The following is a 23,312-nucleotide window of genomic DNA, read 5'->3' as shown; positions in this document are numbered from 1 at the left end:
TTTCTGATTTCCATAAAATTGAGAATTATTTATTTATATTTAAATTATAATCTTTCTAATCCTTAATAAAAAAAACAAAACAAAAAACAACAAGGTTTGAGCTGTGCTTTGTAAAAAAAAAAAAAAAAACATTTTTGTCGCTTGTTTTTTTTTAAATGAGAGACCTCCGATATGATATAAAATAAGTTACAATAAAAACATCAATATTTAAAACATATAATGGGATAAATGTATGAAGAATTAATTTCCTTTTAGCTTAAAAAATGATGTTGTTTCTACAGTAAAAAATACAATAAGGCTGTGGTAGACTTCTATAACTTCACATATTGACATTTTGAGAGTTCAGGTTTAAAATTCATAAAATACATCATGAAACAGGACTGCAGCCGCTGACAGAGCTGAACACATTTAGCAGATTCTAGAGTTTAAAATCCAAACAATTTAAACAACTTTATTCACACTTAAAAGCCCTTTGATCAGTTTTTAGCATTGGGGACATACAGCGCTGGACAAAATAAGAGAAACACCACATTAAACTCTGTATTTCTACTAACTGGACGATTATTAGAAACATCTAAATTGTATCTCAGAATTGAATATAAATTGTATTTATAACATTGATATACAGTACAGGCCAAAAGTTTGGACACACCTTCTCATTCAATGCGTTTTCTTTATTTTCATGATTATTTACATTGTAGATTCTCACTGAAGGCATCAAAACTATGAATGAACATGTGGAGTTTTATGTACTAAATGTTTGCCTTTAGAACTTAATTAGCTGATTATAAAAACCTCAGGAAGTGCTTGGTATTGCACACATGCTCACAATGGGGGATGACCATTTAAATGGTCTGGGGAGTGTATAGTGTAGAGAACCAGTATGTGTTGTGCTGTGCTGTATCACGGAAACCACCTGGACCGAGCTCCTTTATTTTATTTCTGTGAGTAATGCCATGAATGTGTTTTGGTGCTGCAATAGTTTATGTACGAACTAATACATGAGTAAGTGCCCCAAAACTCACTATCTGGGTCGGAGCTGGAAGTTTGAACTGAGACTGGATCCAGTGTGTTACAGCTGGACAGCACACGCTGGGGGATGTCTTCTCTGTCACAATTTTGTCCATGTTGGAGCTTTTGTTTAAGTCATTCAGCCAGACAAAAAATCTTCATGTTGGGCAGGGGCTGGGCTTAAGCATTGATAACCCTAGTTTAAATAAATATATTCCAGAGCAGAGCTGAAAGCCTGGGGAATAATGAACATTACAGACACTGTATCTAGCTGTTTTAAAGAGTTCGTCCAGGAGCATTATCATCAGTTCATGTTCCACATGAATTTTTCTCATGCTGAAGAGCACCACTCGCATGGAAGAAGAAATTAAAGAGCAGGAAAGGAGTGGAAAGAAGATAAATAAATTGAAAAGAATGGAGATTCATGAGAAATGTGGTTTGATTAGTCCCATTTACAGAGAACTGAAGGCAAAAATGCATCAGAGTTTGTGTGAAGGTTCCGCTACGTTAAGAACTGTATTTGTTTTTTTTTACGTCTGAAAAAAATTTACTTAAAGCTCCATCTGTTACACAGTTTATCAATCCCCTCTACCTTATTCATTACTGGTCAATTCAGACCACATGACCACTGACCACATGGCCAGATATTATATCGGCATTGCAATGACTCAGACAGGGCTTTTGTTTCTAATAATATGATCAATAAGTATTTGATGTGGCGTTTCAATTATTTTGTCCATGCCCTGTATTTGGAATTGTAGTAATCTGCTAGGTACTGACTCAAACATTGATACATGAAACAGTACACAAAACTTATTATTTATGATTTATAACAGTTGAATGTTTGGACACCAATTTGAACGTAGTGATTTTGTCCAACGATGGATCTATACGATATTATATAAAATTAATGCTAAAAACGATGTAACGATAAAAAAAAATTGATATTGTAAAATTGCATGGTAGCAGGTTCCCCAGTATAGTGCTTCAAATGTGTTTAGTAGGGTTGTCCAAAAACATTTAGACATACAGTTTACTTAAAACAAACTGTCGTTCTTACTCCTGTTTTTTTTGCTCTCCGACTGGATCTGGCTGTTAGACCTTCTGTCCTGTCTACAGGAATCGTAAGTTCTTCATCAAATAACAGTGTGGGATTGGGGTGCTTTTTGGAAGGAAGATAAAGGTTACCTGAAACAATCAATTTAGTCTGGTGAGGGCAATATTTATTAAGCTACACATACAGAAGCAGTGTGTAAAGTCATTTTTCACCTCCACCAAGACAAAAACAGAATGTCTTCATTGACAATCAGCTTGTGCAAACCACCTTGCACATCCCCAGGATCAATGACGGTCTGCTGTCATGCGTCACATGTTCAAAAGGCCTGGTGTCTTGGCATGGTGTACAATTTCCTACGATGCAGGATCACATTTGGTCTTCTTTACAGACAATACAACAAACCATCATGAGGCCCTGCCTTTTCTACCTTTTCTGAACATCTTCTTAAGAACTTGCCTTGAAGACACAGATGCTATTCCATGGCCAGCTATCCGCAAATGGAAATGTGTGGGAGGCTACTATTGGACGTGCTATCCCGCCACTCCATTTCTGCTGCAAAATTTACAGGAATTGCATTTGTGATTGTTTATCACAAAAAAAAATCATGAACAACCTCTACAACCCAATGCTGTATGAGTAGCTCAATAAATATTGTCCATATTAGCCTAAAGGTTCAATTATCTATTTGTTCCTACTAATCTTTATCTTCCTTCTGACTAGCTGCTGTAGCACTGCAATCCGATACCTCTACTCAACTATTCCTCAGATGATGAGTGTATAAAACCCTGTAGTTGTTCACTAAATTCTGAGGTTCTTCATTACAGAAATAAGACACGTGAGGAGAGGCTGCTTGTGGAGTGTTTTGGTGGAGTCTGGAGCTTCTCTTGAACTTGTCGAGAAACGTCCTGGAGACCCAAACAGTGCTACTGGTCTGAAAAAGATGAAGAAACGAACCCTGTGTTGGTTTTGGCTTGGGTTGGCTTGGTTTCAGCAGCATAACTGGGAATGGAGGACCTATACTGGCCAGAAGAGGCGGATTTGTGTTTGTGTGTTTCTTATTAAAAACAAAATGAATCCCAGAATTAAAAAAAAAAGAAAAATGCTTTTCCTAAAATTCATCAGTCAGACTTCTGTGCAACGTAGTAAGCTGGGCATAGCTGCACTGAAGGTGGCGCTCAGAGGCCTGGAGTTTGTACAGGAGGATAAGGGCACAGGGAGTGCATCACTGTTTTTTCTTTCTCGCTCTTTCTCTTTCACTCAGTTATTCCCGAAGAGTGAAAGCAGTTCATCACTGCTGCCGCTGGGCAGGTCTGGTGGGTCCAAGAAGGTCAGCAGGTCATCTGGGTTTGTTAAATCTGGAAGAAGCTGCAAAGAACACAAAAAAACACTAATGTCACTTTCAGAAAACTGTGTAGTGGTGTAGAACTGTGGGCAATTCTGTGCACAATCAATGCAATGAAATAGATACTATGAAAAAAGAACTATTCAAATAAAGATGCAAGGTGGCTTTATACAGAAGACCTATACTGTGAAATTACATTTATACATTTAAAATATATTGCACCTAATGTATATAGTGGCAATTACACAGACGACTAGGGAAAAGGAAACTAAAGAGATCAAATGCAGTGGACTTAATGTATATAGTGTTTTAGAGTCATAGTTCTAAGTGTTGGCAAAGTATATTTTTTTTAAATTACAAATGTATTGTTACACACATTTCTTCATACACAAACAGAAAAGTATGTTTGAGGTCATTGTCCTGCTGGATCACCCATGATCTTGGCAGCAAACCCAGCTTTCTGACACTGGTCCCTATATTGCCATCCAAAATACTTTGGTAATCTTCAGATTTTATAATGCCATGCACAGAATCAAGGCACCCAGTGCCAAAGGCAGCAAAACTCACCCGAAATTATTATTTTTTTTTTCAAATTTTCCCCATTCTCTCCCCTATTTTGCACAGCCATTTACCCAACCCACTCATTAGGACTCCCCCTATCACTAGTGATGCCCCAACACACCAGGAAGGTGAAGATTAACACATGCTTCCTCCGATACATGTGAAGCCAGCAACCGCTTCTTTTTGAGCTGCTGGTGATGCAGCATTACCGAGTAGAATCACAGCACACACGGAGGAAAGAGAAGTGACTCAGTTCCGATACATCAGCTCAAAGATGCCCTGTGCTGCGAACATCACCCGTTAGTGATGTGGGGAGAGAGCGCCATCTACCCACCCGGAGGGAACAAGGCCAATTTTGCTCCCTCTGAGCGCCGGCAGCTTGATGGCAAAGTTGCGTAAGCGGGGCCAAAACATCTTTGAACCATTTTTGTAGGCCTTCTTTTTTGGTAAACAGTACAAAGCCGTGCTTCACCAGAAAGTAATATCATGGTCTTCTCTGTCCACAAGGATTTTGGCAGTAATGTGCAGTGAGTCTCCTGACATAGCATTTCATTTTATTTTAATGTCGACGGATAGTTTGTGCGGAGACTGATGCACCCTGAGACTGCAGGACAGCTTGTATTTCTTTTGAACTTGATTGAGGCTCCTTATTCACTATCTGGACTATCCTGCATTGCAGACCTATTGCTGTAAATATTGGTCTAAGAGTACAGCATCTTCTATAGCTTTACTCACATCTAAAGAAGGTTCCGGCATGTCTGAAGAGATTCCTGGTGGACCCTCCAGGCTGTTTGTGGGGTTAAAGGTCAAGTCCGGTGGGTGCATATGGCTACTGGGGGCGGGGTTTTGCTGGTTTGGCGGTGGCCTCGAAGGCTGGCAGGGACTACTATGCTGCCCTGATTGGCTGCTGGGGTTTGGAGGCCCGTGTAAACTGTGCTGCAATGGATTCTGGGAATGATCTGAGTTGATTGGACGAGACACCTGCCAGGTAGAGAAGGTTTAATTACAACACTGAACAGAATAAAAAAGAAAAAATTATATTTTTGTATTTTAACTCACTGGCCACTTTATAAAAAACACAATAGCAAGATAATTAGCAGTAACTCACCATGTCGCCGGGGCAGTGCGTGAGTGGTTTATCTGCTGGCAGAAGGCCACTGCATGGAGGGTCTGGGGGTGGGTGGGACAGCTGAGACCCCTGCATTAACTCTGGTGCACTGCCATGGGGGTAGTCGAAGTTGCCAGGGCCTTGGTAACTGTTACCTAAGAAATCCATAACGTGAAGTTTAGAGTTAAAATATAGAACTGGCTAACTTACGCAGACTCCACCCACAAATGCATCACTCCTCAGCTACTGTTGCTAGGTTCTAAGTCCACCTCATTGTATATCACAATAACGGTATTAAAAGGACCAATCAAACTGACTACAGGACCAATGAAAGGATTGGACACACTTTTTCGCTCAACATTTTTACTTATTTACTTTCATCTACATTGTGAATGAATAAGGAACACATAAGAAATCATGTTGTAACTTAAAAGTACTAAACCAAGTAATAAACCAAAATACTCTGTGAAGCAGCATTTAGGTGCTCTTACCTAGGGTTCTGTTAACTTTTAGTTTCTGAGGCTTGGAACTCTGATTACCTTATCCTGTGCAACAGAGGGAACTACTTCTCCTCCTTTCCTGGGGCAATCCTGATGAGAGCCAGTTTCATCATAATAGTTTCATACTTTTGATGGTCTTCGCAAGATCTTGAAACTTATTTTTTTTTTTTTCCTTAGTTAAGAGATTCTTGCCATAATATGAATAAGAACGTTACTCAAATAGGGCTTTTCACTGTATATTAACACTACCTCTTCACAACTTTACATCTGATGCTCTCAAACACTTTGAGAGGCAAATAATTCAAGTTATTAACTCTTGACAAGCTCAGCACAGCTGTTAACTGAAAGCCTGAATTCCAGGTGACTCAACCTCATAAAGCTGACTGAGAAAATCCAACCAAGATACAATGCAAAGCTGTCATCTAGGCAGGATAAGACTTTGAAGAATCTAAAATATAAAGCATATTTTGGTTTGTTTAACATTTTTTGTTTACTAAATACTTCCATGCATTTATTTCCTCTTAGTTTGGATGACTAATAATATTAGATTAGACTAGTATTAGGTTAGATTAGTATTAATCTACAATGCAGAACCTTTTAAAATAACGATAAAAACTTGTCCAAACGTGGTACACGTAGTGCTGGACGATATGGCCAAAATTTATATCATGATATATTCCTTAATTCCGGTCGATACGATATAATTTCGATATCGATATAAATACTTTAAAGGGTTTAGAAAAACTGCTAAGAATCCCTGCAATGGAAATCTGTACACTACTGTCTGAAATTTTAATTTAAGTCTTTAAAGCCTCCCCTCACAAAACTGTATAATACTTTAGAAATAAAAAATGGTCAGAATAAATCAATGCTCAAGGCTGATAGTGTTCAGCTCTGCAGTGAACTGACGCCGCTAAAAAACGCCTGTCTGTGAAAGATTCTGTAAATAATACATATCGATATGCCACAAAAATGATATCACCGTTATGGAAACATTTCTTATCGCGATAAATACCGATATCGAAATATTGTCCAGGCCTAGGTACACGTGACTGGTACTGTATATATAAATATATATACACCTAAATGAGAGACTGTATCTTCACCTCAGTATAGAACACATCACAATGCCTACCTCGGCTGTGGTACTCGTGGCTGTTGCTGCTGTGCTGAGGGAGGGCGCTGGGGTTCTGCATGGGGTGTGGGTTTGCTCCGGGCCCAAGCTGTGCAATCATGTCCATGACGTTTGGTAGAACCATCTGACTGGGACTCATTATTTTAAGCCGTTTAACCAGCGGCCCGTCCGGATCCTCTTTTATATGACCCTCCGCTTTGATTGGCACTGGCCGCCAGCTACAGGATGCATCGATGGTCACCTCCTCGAAATCCAAACTGGGAGAACAGAATCCACATTTACAGTCAGATCCAGGCCGTTATGAACGGTGTATAGCTCTGAATGTGAATATGAATAAGAATAAGCAGCTTACTTCTGGACGGCGTTCAAAATACCCCACATATACTGGTCGACTTCCAGCCCCTCTAAGAGAGCAGTTTTACTGTAGAGAAAAAAGAAGTGAGAGTTTTGCAATTTGTTCCAATGTTCAGGGTTCATACACTTTTTAACCAATAAATTTCCATTATTTTTTCAGACCTTTTTCATGCCTTCAAGGCAAATTTTCATGACCATACGAATTTTAAAACACTGCAGATATGGACAATAAAACTAAAACTAAACTAAAACTGTAATTGAAATTGATAATAGTAAGCCTAAAATGAATCGGACACAGAATGTTTAATAATAAAATGTGTTTCAGATCCTGAGAGCTCCATTGTGTAGGGTTAAATCACTGAAATAATTCTGAGCTGACGTATTTGTTAGATTAAAATAGATTTTCTCCAATAAACTGATTTGTATATTAATTTGTAGACAAAATTTCAAATACTTTTCCAAACTTTCTGAGTATTTTTATTTTTCCAAAACTTATCCAGGCCTGGAATTGCTATTTTCAAATTTCTTGACTTTTCCAGGTTTTTCATGACCGTATGAACCCTGAATATTATAAAGAGCATATAAAATAACTGCGTGCAGTGTTTTTACATTTACTAAGATAAACAGTTTATTTTATATACTGTACATGCATATTGTAACTCACTTGCACACAGGACATTTCCACGTTCCTCTCTCGCAGTTCAGCTGTAGATATGATTCCAAATCGAAACACTATGAAAAGACAGGTATGAAGTCTGATTAGTGTCTGATTATAAAAATATATACATTCCAAGTACAGTTTCATACACATATATAGAGCTCTGCATTTATTCACATACACACTATTAATCCATTATACCTGAGTCTGGCCAGTATGAACTTAAAAAAACCCTTTTAAGGTTTAATATTAGTGTGAGCCTTTTTGTGTATTTCCTGACCTGTACGTGTTTGCAGTCGTGTCCTCGCGCTGGTAGCTGAATCCTCCGGAATGTGATTGGACATTTCAGAGAGACTCTGATGGCTGTCTGCTCCACACCATCTTCTGAGTTTATCCCAGCAGAGACAGCTGCACTGCTGAAATTCCTCTTCACTGCAAAGAGAGAGAGTTCAGAGAGAGATTAATAACATACAAAAGAGGGAAGGATGAGTAGACAGTGTAGACAAAAATGACTAGATTGATGCTGCATGCCCTCTAGTGGCCTATTCTGCCTACTACTATAGAACTATTGTATTTTTTGCACTATAAGGCACACCGGGTTATAAGGAGCATTATGCCACACTAGTAAAAAAACAGGGGTGTCACCATGGTGACGAGCAAGGTTTTAATAGTTTATTATAATTCTCATTATTATTATAAGACACACTGATGATTTTTGGGAAAATTAAACATTTTTAAGTGCGCCTTATAGCGTGAAGAATACAGTACAGTACCAGTGTTTACCTTTATTGATGCAGTGTTCAGCGGGCAGCAGCCGTTTCTTCAGTAAGCCCTGCAGGACCGAGCGCACAGACGGCCTGTGCACCAGCTGCAGCACAAACAGGTGAGACTGCAACAACACACACACACAGATAATTAAAAATGTGTTTTAAAATAAATAATAAGCAGTAGAATGTATAATTTACATAGGTATTGTGTAATAATATGTACTAGTTAGTGATAAGGGGAATCATAACTACGCTAATAAATACTAGCACTAATGCTAATAAGTGTTTGGACATATGCAGCTTTTCTTCCATTGACTTTTAAACTTTTAAACACAGTGCATCACAATGGAAAAATGTGCATTGTGGGAACATACGATTCCATGTCCTGTTTATGGAATGTTATGCAGTTGAATTGCTTGAACAACAGAGGTTGCAATCCTGCTAATGCAGGCCAAAGAACCAGTGGGCGTAAGCAAAGTGCGAAGAATATGTCAATCACAAGCATTTTTTTTATTTCTCTTATGTGGGAGCGGAGGAGATGTTCACTGTGGTCGCTTCACAAGTGCTGTCCTTCCAGGCTTTGACAGATGCTCCACCCAGCCTTCAGAAGCCAGAAGGACAGACAGATTTCCAATAATGTAGTGGATTGAAAATAAGATGTTTCCATTTTAAATGCAGCCAAATTAAAGTAAAAATCATATAAAAAGAAATTCTATTTCTTTTGTTACTGTCCGTTTTGACAATACTTTCACTGTAGATTACCTAAATAAACAAATAATTAATTGAGAAATAAAATAGCACAGTAGTTTGTTCATGGGTTCTTGTGCCATTTTAAAAGTCAAATTTAATGCCTTTTAAGACATTTTAAAACCTTTATAAATATAATTTAAGACCCAAAAATGTAGTCATAATTTATCTTAATTTCTTAGTTTCGGAGATCAAAACTTAACGTTTTCCATTTGTTATCTTTCTTTTTTCAGGTGCTCCACTAACTGATTAAAACGCTGACAACAGTCAACAGTCAGACGTTAATTCCTATGTTAGCTATGTGTGCGTAGCCCAGCGCATACACCGCCGTCCGTATTACACACACAAACACGCAGCAGTGCGCGAACCCAGCTTTCACATAAACAATAAACAGAATACATATTAAATATCATTGCTGTTCAAGTAAATTACCTTGCAGAAGCACTGCATCTTTAAAAAACTTCTTTCTTTCTTACTTTAAGGTTTTCTCACACATTTGTTACAACCTGAAGATCCTCTGCCCATCTTTGTTCCTTAATGTCTCCATTGATACAGCTTTTGTACCAAACCACAATCATAATTACGTGTTGAAATCACCTTTTTAAAATCACATCATTATTAAAATTGTTACCCCATTAATAGCCCTAAACTGCCCTGTCCACGTGTTTTTTGGAAGCTGTTTCAGGTCTGAAATGCAGGAATGCTTGTTTGCTAATAAATGAACTATAGTGATGGATATTGGTGATTGGTGTTTGCGGTACTCACGCAGCAGCAGGCTGTGACGGTGATCTGGATGGTATTTCGTCCAGGCTGGCACACGTGTTTGAGGAGCAGGGGTTTATGGCATGTCTTGCTGTCTCCTCTTTCGATGGTGAGGGGCGTGGCATTCACGCTCACCTGCACCGAGGCCGGCCAGTTAGTGTTCATCTGACGGTCCTCATGATGATAACACTTAAACTGCAGCTCTAGGTCAGATCTAACACACACACAAACACACACATATTACAACATTTGTGAGGTCTGTTACTGGCTCCAATTATCTGTTAAAATATAATAACTTTGCATGCAATACTAGACCAATGCTTTAATAAATGTGACTCCATACACACAGTGTGCAGTGATGGCAGTAGAGGAATAAAATGTATATATTTCCCAAACTATAATGAATTAAAATGAAGTTGTTTTTAAAAGGGTATACGTGCTTCATTATGCTACTCTATTATCATTATGTTAGTGACATTTAATAGTCTTAAAATAACAATAACATTGTTCTGGGACAATATATTTTGTCCAAAAAAAATATTGTGACTGGCCTAGCTCCACCCATTCTTTTACTAATGTCTGTTCAAGCAGACTGCAGAACTAGGGGTTGAATATTCTACTCCTGTGGCTAAATGAAAATGAATCAAACAACTTAATTGATGACTGAATAATATATTTATTCTATTTTATCCCCAATTTAGCTAGGCCAATTACCCCACCCACTTAGCATTACTGCCCCTTTCAATATCAATAATGCCCCAACACCAGGAGGGTGAAGACTAGCCCATGCCTCCTCTGATACATGTGTCAGCCACAGCCTATAGTAGCATCACCAAGTAGACCCGTGTCCCAATACTTTAGTCCATATAGTGGAAGCAGTACTGTGTGTGTACGAGTGTGTGTGTATGAGTGTGTGTAAATTGTGTGTGTATGAGGGCATTACCTCCACATGAGTGTTTGGTGAACAGATGGCCGCAGGTGGAAGATGTGGTTACTGACGGCGAGGTTGTGTTCCAGTCTGAATGGCTCCAGCACCACCCCGTCACGCACTGGGAAGGTCAACCTCAGCTCCTCTCCGCAGCTACCTGCACACACACACACACACACACACAGCAATATCTAGCTTCAGCACACCAAACAACAGCAACAAAAAATCTTTAAACACAAAACATGACTTATTTAATCGGATACTCACTAGGAGGCGGCAGAGAGCTCATGCTGGGTTTGATGTCCGGTGGGAAGTGAGGTTTAACATCGTGACCAGGTGACAGATACGGAGGAATGTTATTTCCAGGAGTCATTGGGGGGGTGGGGTTACCGGGCACTGGCGAGTGAGGGTAGCTGCCCATAGGCCTCGGAGGCTGCAACACAAATACACACAAAATACACACAAATATTTAGCTGTAAAACTATCTATCTAGAATGTCTTTATTAAATCAGTTTTGAATATTAATACACACAAATAATTAACTGTAAGATACACACTTTAGTTTTAATTATATTTATCTAGAATTCTGTTTTATTTATTTTTCTTATTTATTTAATTCATTCTAATATGAATACCAATTACATTTAAACTAATTACGATAATTGGCAACACTCCTGTGTATGATTTTTTCATGCCAGCACAAGACAAAGCAAAACAGCATCACCATGCCAATGTAGTGCTGAGAATGTCCCACCACCAAAATAACTACAAAGTGATATAATCCGTGTAGCTGAAAGAATACATACACACACACACACACACACATATATATATATATATATATGAATATAAACTAATGAATAAAGCTCCGTCATGCATTGTTTAATTTTGGGGGTGGGATTTACACCTCTCTAGCCCACCCCTGGCATTAGGCATGGTGCCAAACAGGTTATGGAATCATATTTTGTTGGCAATACTTTGCTTTTACAGGAACTAGACAAGTGTATGTGTGCATGTGTTTGTGTTAGCACAGGGGGAAACGTAAAGTAGCTGAATGCAGCATTAATCAGAAATGCGTCCACAAACATTTGAACACACATTACTGGTCAAAGGTTTTAGAACACCTCCATTGTGTCCCCTTTATCTTTACACTAAGCTACTCAACTATAGTCAATAACCGCAAATGGTACAAACTCCAGTGTACACAACTTAGCAGTGAACTGTCAGAGGCCTTTAATAAAAAAAAACAATGAACTAAAAACTAAAAAAGCATTACTGTACATTGCACAGTATTATTGTACAGATTGTATTACTGTACTCTCTACTGCAGCATTTACCCACACTTACACACAGCACATTCACATTTTTTTTTACTAAAAAAGACACAGAAACAGAGATCTCACTAATTAATATAAGTATTTTCTTTGGGAGAAATTACAGATAAAGCCAGAGAGAAGTGAGTACTGCTAAGATGAGAAAATTTAAAAGCAGATTGTCTGTGTAACACGGAGGAGGCAGGATGTAAATGCAAGTCAGGTTTATTTTCCATTATTACAAAATAAACAAAGAACAAAACACTAGGGACTAACTACTTCTAACCTCATTTCCTTCTTCCCCTCCTTCACTCCTCTATCCTATTATTCCCCTTTGACCTCCTTTTATCCCTATCCAAAGATGTTTTACCTTTAAACTTATTTTACATTGTACTTGACTATTGTAAGTTGCTTTGGACAAAAGCATCTGCCAAATGTAATGTAATGTAATGTAATGTAACTATAAAGAAAAAGGTTACTGAAACAAACACTATAAAACAAAGACTTAAACAAGCAAAATAAGCAAACAAAGAAACAAACTAAAGAAAACAAACCAGAATACTGAAGACAAAACTCGGCAGGTCTGAGGCTAAACAAAACATATAAACACAATCCGGACAGAGTAACATGACAAGATCAGACAAAAAGCGCGACAAACAACAAAGGAGCACACGGGTTATTTATATTCAGGCACACACTAGGGACACCTGTGGAGGTAATGAGGGGGGTGGAGTAACAAATGAGACAGGAGGGGTTACAGATGACAAGGCGGGGCTAAGGCGGAGACAGGACCAAAACACAGTAGCACATGGCTGGGAAACATGACAGGTAAACAAAACAAGAGAACAGAGGACAGGAGCAGGAAGGAACCAAAAAAGGAAAGACACTGGACAGACACAGGCTAAGGTGTAACAGTCTGGACCATACAGCACTGCTACTGGACTACTAAACAATAGGGGTGTCCTTTAGTTAGGACCGGTAGTGTATAGTGTGTATTGGCTGGGTGAGCTGGCTGAATAAGTTGTAATCATATACATACCCCACTCATATTACCCTGGCTGTACTGGAAGTTTCCGCTGAAGTTATTAACGGTGCTTTGAGAGTTTAAAGGCTCCTGCTGTTGAAACACATACATATACCCACACACACACAGAGACACAGACATGATCACTGTAAAGCCTTTTGTTATCTATATTATGATGTTTTTTATTAGCCAGTTCTGCTGGACAGTAAGCTGACCTTATAGAAGTGCCCCATGCCGGGGCCGCTGGGAGGGTACTGCCCGGGGTTTTGACCCTGAGGAAGCCTCTGGTTGGGGTAATTAGGGGACGGGAGGGGTCTGGAGGAGTTTAGTGTGGGGTATGGCCCCTGCTGGGGAGGAAACTGCCCACTTGGTCCACATTGCTGCCCCGCATAACTGACCTATAACAAAGCAAAATAAATATATGATTACATTTAGACCTGTTTTTATGCCCATACCCCAGAGCACGCCCAAATTTGCCCCCGGCTACTCTCACCTCTCCAGGGTAGGGCCTCTTCATGCCTTGCATGGGTACATTTGGTGGACGGTTGCCACTGTAACCCATCCTCTGTCCAGGTCCTCCATAAGGTCCCATTTGTCCCATCTGTCCCCGGGGTTGCCCCATACCCATTGGAGGGCTACCAATACCTCCCTGCATGCCTGAGGGACCTCGGGGGCCAGCAGGGCTCATGAAGTGGTCCCCGTATGGCTGGGTCCCCATTTGGAATGAAGAGCACATCTAGTGGAGGAAGACGGAGAGAAATGACTAATAATTAAACAAAGTGGGGCATTAAAAAATGCAGAATTGTAGCGCAGCAAAACTTGAAGGAAGGGCGCCGAGTGGTCCAGCGGTCTAAAGCGCTGCCACTATGAGCAGGAGGTCGCGGGTCCGAACCCCCGCTCATGCAGCTTTGCCATCAAGCTGCCGGCGCTCAGAGGGAGCAAAATTGGCCCTGCTCCCTCCGGGTGGGTAGATGGCGCTCTCTCCCCACATCACTCCTAGGGTGATGTCTGCAGCACAGGGCGTCTGTGAGCTGATGTATCTGAACCAAGTCGCTGCGCTTTACTCCAAGCATGCTGTGATGCTGCTCGGCAATGCTGCATCAGCAGAGGCTCGAAAAGAAGCGGTGGCTGACTTCACATGTATCGGAGGAAGCATGTGTTAGTCTTCACCCTCCTGGTGTGTTGGGGCATCACCAGTGAAAGGGGGAGTCCTAATGAGTGGGTTGGGTAATTGGCTGGGCAAAATTGGGGAGAAAAAAAAATTGAAATAAAATTATAATTAAAAAAGATGATAGATTACTAGAAGTTGGTAGCTGTCAGGAATCAGAAACTCTATGGTTTGTGGTGTGTGAAAATGAATGAAAGTGAATGGGAGGAATGAGGGATGGTAAAATGACAAACAGTTGAGTGCTAGTCAGCCGAACTTGGATTAGCGCTTGGAGAGCTACCCTGACAGAGTACATGCAGATTAGATGCTGTAGCACAAAGGGGAGAGTGGAAATTATAGAGGATGTAAACAAATGGGAGTTAATAGTAATAACAGGAGATACAAATAAAACAACAAATAAATATAAATGAGTGTTGATTAAAACGACAATAAATTTAGTCTGAGATATGACAATATTTAAAATAGTGCATATCATTAGTAGTTATCATCTTCCAGTAGTTTTATGTTTATTCTTCTGCTCCAGAGAGTCCTGTTTTTTGGCAATACTTCGCTTCTACAGGGAGTTGACAAGCTGTGTGTGTGCATTTGCACCTCTGTGTCAGCAGTGGGTACAACTTAATGCTGCTGAATGCATTCATTAGAAGAGGTGTCCACTGTGTGTGTCCAGTTCTCTCACCGGTCCGTACTGACTCATGTCTTTATTCTGAGTCTCCTGCAGGGCGGCGACTGTTGCTGTGGCAGTGGCTGTTGCTGTGGCAGCTGCAGCAGCAACAGCAGCAGCGGCAGCAGCAGCAGCTGGTTGGCTGAAATCAGAATGAGGGCGGGAGCTTGGAGTCATACCATTAGGACCTCCACCATAACTACAGAGAGAAATAGAGAGAGAAAGGAGAGATATCTTATTCCCTTCCATTCATCGCTGGATCCTGTTATTACATCAGTGACACAAGAGCACAAGCTATACACAATATAAACTGTTACCTTGCCGTAAAAAAGCAAACGTGCAGCCAATCAATAAATCCCTGCATTATTAAGCCCTCCAACTAAACAGTTGTGTGGCCTCAAGTACAGTTAGATAACCATGCTAAGAAAGTCAGGCTCATCCCTCGGACTTAGGCGCTGTCACTGTGTTTCGAGGAACGCTGGTTAAAATCCCAAATCATGCAGCTTGCCATCAGCAGCCGGAGTCCGAGAGAGCACAGCTGGCCTTGCTCTCTCTTGGTGGCTAGATGGCACTCTCTACTTACATCACACCCAAGGTGATGTCGATCAGCACAGGCATCTGTGAGCTGAGATATTGGAGTGAGTGCGCTGGTTACTCGGTAATGCTACAACAGTGGCAGTTGGAAAAGAGATGGTGGTTGACTTCACATGTATCGAAGGAGGCCTTTCAAATTAGGGAGAAAATGGATAAAATTCTTTAAAAAGAATCGTGGAAAAGCCACCAGCACAAATAACTTCTGTACTTAGAACTGTTCAGCCATGCAGTGGAAAGAAGGCTGTTTCCATCACTGACCTGCCCCCGTATCCTCCAGCACCGGGGTAACTGGCTCTCCCATAAATGCCCTGCTGCATGTACCCCTCACTGCCCCCAGCCTTGGAGAACTGCTGCTGCGGCCCAGGAAAAGCCCCTGGGTTCATAGGACCAGCCATGCCACTGGCCATTGGGTTACCGACAGGGTTCATATGGGGGCTGGGATTCCCCATGGGGTTCCCCAACACCTAACACACACACACACACACACACACAGTCGGTTAAGTTATTATGCGCTCACAATATTATGCACTCAATAAGCTATCACTTTAAGCAAATCACCCACATGACTCTGTGTGGTGTTAGTCACTCCCCAGACAGTAGTGACCACAGAGACAGCTCCAGGTGCCTGGTTGGCGCTCGGCTGCCACGGAACAGGGTCGTATGGATAAGAGCCGTCACTGCAGAGACAGAAAAATAACACAGGCATAAATGTCATACATGGAACTTGTGTTGCAAAAATGACCTAACAATAATTTATTTGTGTTTAAATTAAAATTGCACAGTATTTTCCTATAATTTGAATGTCCTTTAAAGGACAAGAATAGAAAATTTGTATAAAAGATCCATAATCATCTTAGTTGTGGTTGGGTCTTCCAACATGACAATGACCCAAAGCACACTGCCAGGATAACCAAGGAGTGGCTCCGTAAGAAGAATATCAAGGTTCTGGAGTGGCCTAGCAAGTCTCCAGACCTAAACCCTACAGAAAATCTTTGGCGAGAGCTCAAACATCGTGTTTCTCAGCCACAGCCCAGAAACCTGGCTGATCTGGAGAAGATCTGTGTGGAGGAATGGGCCAAAATACCTGCTGCAGTGTTTGGTGCAAACCTGGAGAAAAACTACAGGAAATGTTTGACCTCTGTAATTGCTAACAAAGGCTACTGTACCAAACATTAGCATTGATTGTCACAGGTGTTCAAATACTTATTTGCAGCAGTAACACACAAATAAATTATTTATAAATCATACATCGTGACAATTTGTTTTTTTAGATGTATTCTTTCACGGTGGACGTGCACCTAGGATAAAAATTTCAGGCCCCTCCATGATTTCTAAATGGGAGAACTTGCAAAGCCGCAGGGTGTTCAAATACTTATTTTCCTCACTGTGAGTACAAACAATGTAGAATACTTTTACTTAAGTATGGAGCTTAAGATCACTTCAGCTTCTAATTGTGTCACTTTTTTGAGTACTTTTACTCAAGTCTGGGTCTCTAGTACTTTATACATCTCTGGTCTCAACTCTTTAGTTATGAACATCGAGTTGAGTTTCTGAGCGTAAGTCCAAGTTGAGATTTGAATCGCTGGATGGTAGTCTGAGTGTCCAAGTTGCCGCTGGGTCCAAGTTGACTCCTGAGTCTCTGATAGAGTTTAGATTCTCTGCCCGAGGCCAAGCCTGACCCGAACTCAGGCAGGAGTGTGGGGCCTAGATTTCTCACCATTTTCCTCAGGCTGGGTCGGGTCAGGCTCAAAATAATGGTCAGTGACATAGGCGTATGTTTTTTTAATGCTATTTTTATTTTATTTAAAGCTATGGCGTGATAATTACAATATAGCAAAGTAACAAATCAAATTGTGTTTTAAAAAAAGTTGCACGGGTTAAAATGTTATAATCATGCAGCTCTGGGGCTCAGGCACTTGTGAGCTCTTTCACTTGTCCGCATTACATACTTGACTTGTAGAGCTGTGCGCAGCAGTTTTTCTTAAAGAATAGGTCTATGCTTCTTCAGTGTTGCAGTGTTAATTAACATCATTCTGAACAGATTTTTCTCATTCAAAAAAGATTTTAAAAAGCTTAATTTTGACGTTCTACTTACTGAACAAATGTTGGGTTTAAATCAGGCTCTGTCATATAATGACAGTTTACAGTTAATGGGGTGGGCCGGTTCGGGCTTGGGCAAAATGTGCCTGTTGAGGTGGGTTTTTTGGGTCTGATCTAAGCTTTAGTCCCTAAGTGTGAGTGACTTGAGTGTAAGTGTATCAAGTCTTTGATGCAGTCCTTAAAAGTAATTAACATTGCAGATGGATTTTCAGTGAATTTCTGCAAATGTTTTGATAGTTATTTTAAAAAGGACATCAACATCAGCATGTCAGGAGCTATTATAAGAAGGGAGGAGCTTGTAAGGAATGATCTGATCACCACCAGAGGGCAGCATATATGTTTGTCCTATCTCACACTGTTATCTGTTTAATCAGTGTTTGGCTTCTGATTTGCTGTGTGATTGAATGTGTAGGTTTGCTGTAAGTACTCTGTATGTGTGTGTGTGTGTGTAAGTGTGTGTGAGACTAACCCGTGGTTAAGTGCTGGTTTCATGCTGGTCATGCTGGGCTGTATGGGGGGTTTTCCTGATGTAGGGTCACTCTGTCTGTTCCTCTGGTGCCTCAGCAGGAGCAGCTGACCCAACTCCTCACTCCAGGAAGACAGAAGAGCTAAAGAAAAACACACACAGACACACACACACACACACACTGTAACACACAAACTCAGCACAATGAATACGGTCATCCTCCTAGACTGTGGGTGTGTCAGTGTTGTCATCAGTACAGTGTGTCTCAGTAGTGTGTGTGTGTGTGTGTGTGAGAGATCATTAGATTATCAGGGCTTATGGAAGCCAGACTGATCAGAAGACGAAGGGAGACGAGTTGCAGTAATGACCTTAATCAGACCTTAACAGACGCACACAACACAGGAGGGGGCCTACGGGTTTACACACACATAAACACATGTACACGCACACATGTTAGTTTTTAGGATGACTGATAATAACAAGATGAAACAGATAATGTAGATGTTTCTAAGAAAGTGGCCAGTGAGTGGAAGCACAAGGTTTCTTATGAAATGAACGTCAGAAAATAATTATAATATATTTATATATTGCATAACACAGAATACATAATTAAACATATGTATACTTATATAACATGCTACCTGATTTGACAGCTAGTAGTATAATGATTGTGTTTTACACTAAAAAAAAAAAAGTATTTTTTTTTTATAGTTGGGCAGTATACTTTTCATATCACCACATCATTGCGGTATACAGTCAGAGAACTATCCACTTGAGAATATGTTCTGAATTTGTCAGACACTACAAGCAGTGTTGCCAACTTAGCGATTCAGATGTAGTGACTTTTCAGATCATTCTGTAGAATTTTTTTTTTTTTTTTTTAAATAACTGACTTTTTAATTTTCATGTGGTTCATCCTATGCCAAAAGTCAGAGAACGGAAAGAAGTAATACCATATCTTAAACATTATGTTGTAAAAAAGAAAACAAGGCAACTGACTGACTACAAGGCTCAAGGCTCTCCTCATATACCCAAAAATCACTTGGTTAATATGGAGCAACTAGAGCTTGAACATATCAATACTTTATTGTATCATAAAACATTTTCTTAACATATTGACAATAATCATATCAAAGACATTTTTACTGACTCAACAATATTATTAGCGGAGTAAAGTTAGTTTGATATTCGATATTCAGCGGAGATTCGCCTTTCGGCCGTTCTCTTGCTCACAGGCAATGTCCTAAACTCTCCCAAATTACATTTTCCAAACCACAGAAGAACAGAGAACAAACTACAAACGTCAGATTTTCTGAAAACATCCAACCTTTCTGTTTCTCCGAGAATATTTACTGAAAATGGCAGGAATCGCTGCAGCGGGCGCTGAAGCTGTTAAGGGACCGTCTGCAAAGTACGGACCCTGATTAAAAACGTAAACATTCACAGCGCCGTTTAATGCATTTCTACTGTAACACGCCCATATGAAATATAGATAAAAAAAAATCATACGTAGTCTTTAGAGACACACCTGAAAAATAACTACAACTTTTACTTTTGAAAAATATGATTTGGTTGATTTTATATTAATTTTTTAATGATAAAAATTGCTACTGTACTGCACTAATATGAAATATAGATATAAAATCACTTGTAGTCTTTAGAGACACGCCTGATAAACATACTACAACTTTTATTTTTGAAAAATATGACTCGGTTGATTTTATATTAATTTTTTAATAATAAAAAATGCTACTGTACTGTACTAATATGAAATATAGATATAAAATCACTTGTAGTCTTTAGAGACACACCTGATAAACATACTACAACTTTTAGTTTTTAAAAATATGTCTCGGTTGATTTTATATTAATTTTCTAATAATAAAAATTGCTACTGTACTGTACTAATATGAAATATAGAAATAAAATCACTTGTAGTCTTTAGAGACACGCCTGATAAACATACTACAACTTTTATTTTTGAAAAATATGACTCGGCTGATTTTATATTAATTTTTAATACTAAAAATTGCTACTGTACTGTACTAATATGAAATATAGAAATAAAACCACTTGTAGTCCTCAAAGACACACCTGGTAAACATACTACAACTTTTAATTTTTAAAAATATGTCTCGGTTGATTTTATATTAATTTTCTAATAATAAAAATTGCTACTGTACTGTACTGATATGAAATATAGAAATAAAATCACTTGTAGTCTTTAGAGACACACCTGATAAACATACTACAACTTTTAGTTTTTAAAAATATGATTCGATTGATTTTTTATTAATTTTTTATACTAAAAATTGCTACTGTACTGTACTGATATGAAATATAGAAATAAAATCACTTGTAGTCCTCAAAGACACACCTGATAAACATACTACAACTTTTATTTTTGAAAAATATGACTCGGTTGATTTTATATTAATATTTTAATAATAAAAATTGCTACTGTACTGCACTAATATGAAATATAGATATAAAATCACTTGTAGTCTTTAGAGACACGCCTGATAAACATACTACAACTTTTATTTTTGAAAAATATGACTCGGTTGATTTTATATAAATTTTTTAATAATAAAAAATGCTACTGTACTGTACTAATATGAAATATAGAAATAAAATCACTTGTAGTCTTTAGAGACACACCTGATAAACATACTACAACTTTTAGTTTTTAAAAATATGTCTCGGTTGATTTTATATTAATTTTCTAATAATAAAAATTGCTACTGTACTGCACTAATATGAAATATAAAAATAAAATCACTTGTAGTCTTTAGAGACACACCCGATAAACATACTACAACTTTTGGTTTTGAAAAATATGACTCGGCTGATTTTATATTAATTTTTAATACTAAAAATTGCTACTGTACTGTACTAATATGAAAAATAGAAATGAAACCACTTGTAGTCCTCAAAGACACAGCTGGTAAACATACTACAACTTTTAATTTTGAAAAATATGACTCGGTTGATTTTATATTAATTTTTTAATAATAAAAATTGCTACTGTACTGTACTAATATGAAATATAGATATAAAATCACTTGTAGTCTTTAGAGACACACCTGATAAACATACTACAACTTTTAATTTAAAAAAATATGATTCGATTGATTTTTTATTAATTTTTTAATACTAAAAATTGCAACTGTACTGTACTAATATGAAATATTGATAAAAAATCACTTGTAGTCTTTAGAGACACGCCTGATAAACATACTACAACTTTTAGTTTTTAAAAATATGATTTGATTGATTTTTTATAAATTTTTTAATAATAAAAATTGCTACTGTACTGTACTAATATGAAATATAGAAATAAAATCACTTGTAGTCTTTAAAGACACACCTGATAAACATACTACAACTTTTAATTTTAAAAAATATGATTTGATTGATTTTTTATAAATTTTTTAATAATAAAAATTGCTACTGTACTATACTAATATGAAATATAGAAATAAAATCACTTGTAGTCTTTAGAGACACACCTGATAAACATACTACAACTTTTATTTTTGAAAAATATGACTCGGTTGATTTTATATAAATTTTTTAATAATAAAAAATGCTACTGTACTGTACTAATATGAAATATAGATATAAAATCACTTGTAGTCTTTAGAGACACACCTGATGAACATACTACAACTTTTAGTTTTTAAAAATATGTCTCGGTTGATTTTATATTAATTTTCAAATCATAAAAATTGCTACTGTACTGTACTAATATGAAATATAGAAATAAAATCACTTGTAGTCTTTAGAGACACACCTGATGAACATACTACAACTTTTAATTTAAAAAAATATGATTTGGTTGATTTTTTATAAATTTTTTAACAATAAAAATTGCTACTGTACTGTACTAATATGAAATATTGATTAAAAAATCACTTGTAGTCTTTAAAGACACACCTGATAAACATACTACAACTTTTAATTTTAAAAAATATGATTTGGTTGATTTTATATTAATTTTTTAATAATAAAAATTGCTACTGTACTGTACTAATATGAAATATAGAAATAAAATCACTTGTAGTCTTTAGAGACACACCTGGTAAACATACTACAACTTTTATTTTTGAAAAATATGACTCGGTTGATTTTATATTAATTTTTTAATAATAAAAATTGCTACTGTACTGTACTAATATGAAATATAGAAATAAAATCACTTGTAGTCTTTAGAGACACACTTGATAAACATACTACAACTTTTAATTTAAAAAAATATGATTTGGTTGATTTTTTATAAATTTTTTAACAATAAAAATTGCTACTGTACTGTACTAATATGAAATATTGATAAAAAAATCACTTGTAGTCTTTAGAGACACACCTGGTAAACATACTACAACTTTTATTTTTGAAAAATATGACTCGGTTGATTTTATATTAATTTTTTAATAATAAAAATTGCTACTGTACTGTACTAATATGAAATATAGAAATAAAATCACTTGTAGTCTTTAGAGACACACTTGATAAACATACTACAACTTTTAATTTAAAAAAATATGATTTGGTTGATTTTTTATAAATTTTTTAACAATAAAAATTGCTACTGTACTGTACTAATATGAAATATTGATAAAAAAATCACTTGTAGTCTTTAAAGACACACCTGATAAACATACTACAACTTTTAATTTTAAAAAACATGATTTGATTTTTTATAAATTTTTTAATAATAAAAATTGCTACTGTACTGTACTAATATGAAATATAGATATAAAATCACTTGTAGTCTTTAGAGACACACCTGATAAACATACTACAACTTTTAGTTTTGAAAAATATGACTCGGTTGATTTTATATTAATTTTTTAATAATAAAAATTGCTACTGTACTGTACTAATATGAAATATAGAAATAAAATCACTTGTAGTCTTTAGAGACACACCTACTGTACTGTACTAAAATGAAATATAGAAATAAAACCACTTGTAGTCTTTAAAGACACACCTGATAAACATACTACAACTTTTAATTTAAAAAAATATGTCTCGGTTGATTTTATATTAATTT

General features: G+C 37.5%; 1 protein-coding gene across 3 annotated transcripts in view; it reads right to left on the bottom strand.

Annotated features, from left to right (window-relative positions):
* Positions 1 to 304: 304 nt before the first annotated feature.
* Positions 305 to 23,312, bottom strand: part of LOC103022911 (zinc finger MIZ domain-containing protein 1) — an 87,286-nt gene continuing 64,278 nt past the window's right edge. For 2 of the 3 annotated variants that reach the window (XM_049464483.1, XM_049464484.1), the window contains exons 5-22: positions 18,260 to 18,398; positions 16,253 to 16,367; positions 15,949 to 16,154; positions 15,112 to 15,295; positions 13,761 to 14,003; positions 13,483 to 13,665; positions 13,283 to 13,360; positions 11,198 to 11,363; positions 10,946 to 11,087; positions 10,006 to 10,216; positions 8,510 to 8,615; positions 8,007 to 8,158; positions 7,733 to 7,800; positions 7,067 to 7,135; positions 6,715 to 6,971; positions 5,080 to 5,234; positions 4,707 to 4,952; positions 305 to 3,433 (exon numbers count right to left, since the gene is read on the bottom strand). In XM_049464483.1, coding sequence (XP_049320440.1) covers positions 3,326 to 3,433; positions 4,707 to 4,952; positions 5,080 to 5,234; positions 6,715 to 6,971; positions 7,067 to 7,135; positions 7,733 to 7,800; positions 8,007 to 8,158; positions 8,510 to 8,615; positions 10,006 to 10,216; positions 10,946 to 11,087; positions 11,198 to 11,363; positions 13,283 to 13,360; positions 13,483 to 13,665; positions 13,761 to 14,003; positions 15,112 to 15,295; positions 15,949 to 16,154; positions 16,253 to 16,367; positions 18,260 to 18,398 — 2,828 coding nt within the window. In that variant the 3' untranslated portion in view covers positions 305 to 3,325. The remainder of the gene's footprint in view (positions 3,434 to 4,706; positions 4,953 to 5,079; positions 5,235 to 6,714; positions 6,972 to 7,066; positions 7,136 to 7,732; positions 7,801 to 8,006; positions 8,159 to 8,509; positions 8,616 to 10,005; positions 10,217 to 10,945; positions 11,088 to 11,197; positions 11,364 to 13,282; positions 13,361 to 13,482; positions 13,666 to 13,760; positions 14,004 to 15,111; positions 15,296 to 15,948; positions 16,155 to 16,252; positions 16,368 to 18,259; positions 18,399 to 23,312) is intronic. The other variant, XM_049464485.1, reaches the window with a different exon arrangement.

This window comes from Astyanax mexicanus, chromosome 15, assembly GCF_023375975.1.
Source record: "Astyanax mexicanus isolate ESR-SI-001 chromosome 15, AstMex3_surface, whole genome shotgun sequence".
Lineage (NCBI taxonomy): Eukaryota > Metazoa > Chordata > Actinopteri > Characiformes > Acestrorhamphidae > Astyanax > Astyanax mexicanus.
The sequence above is the reverse complement of the archived record's forward strand: the minus strand, read 5'-3'. Positions and strand labels throughout refer to the sequence as shown.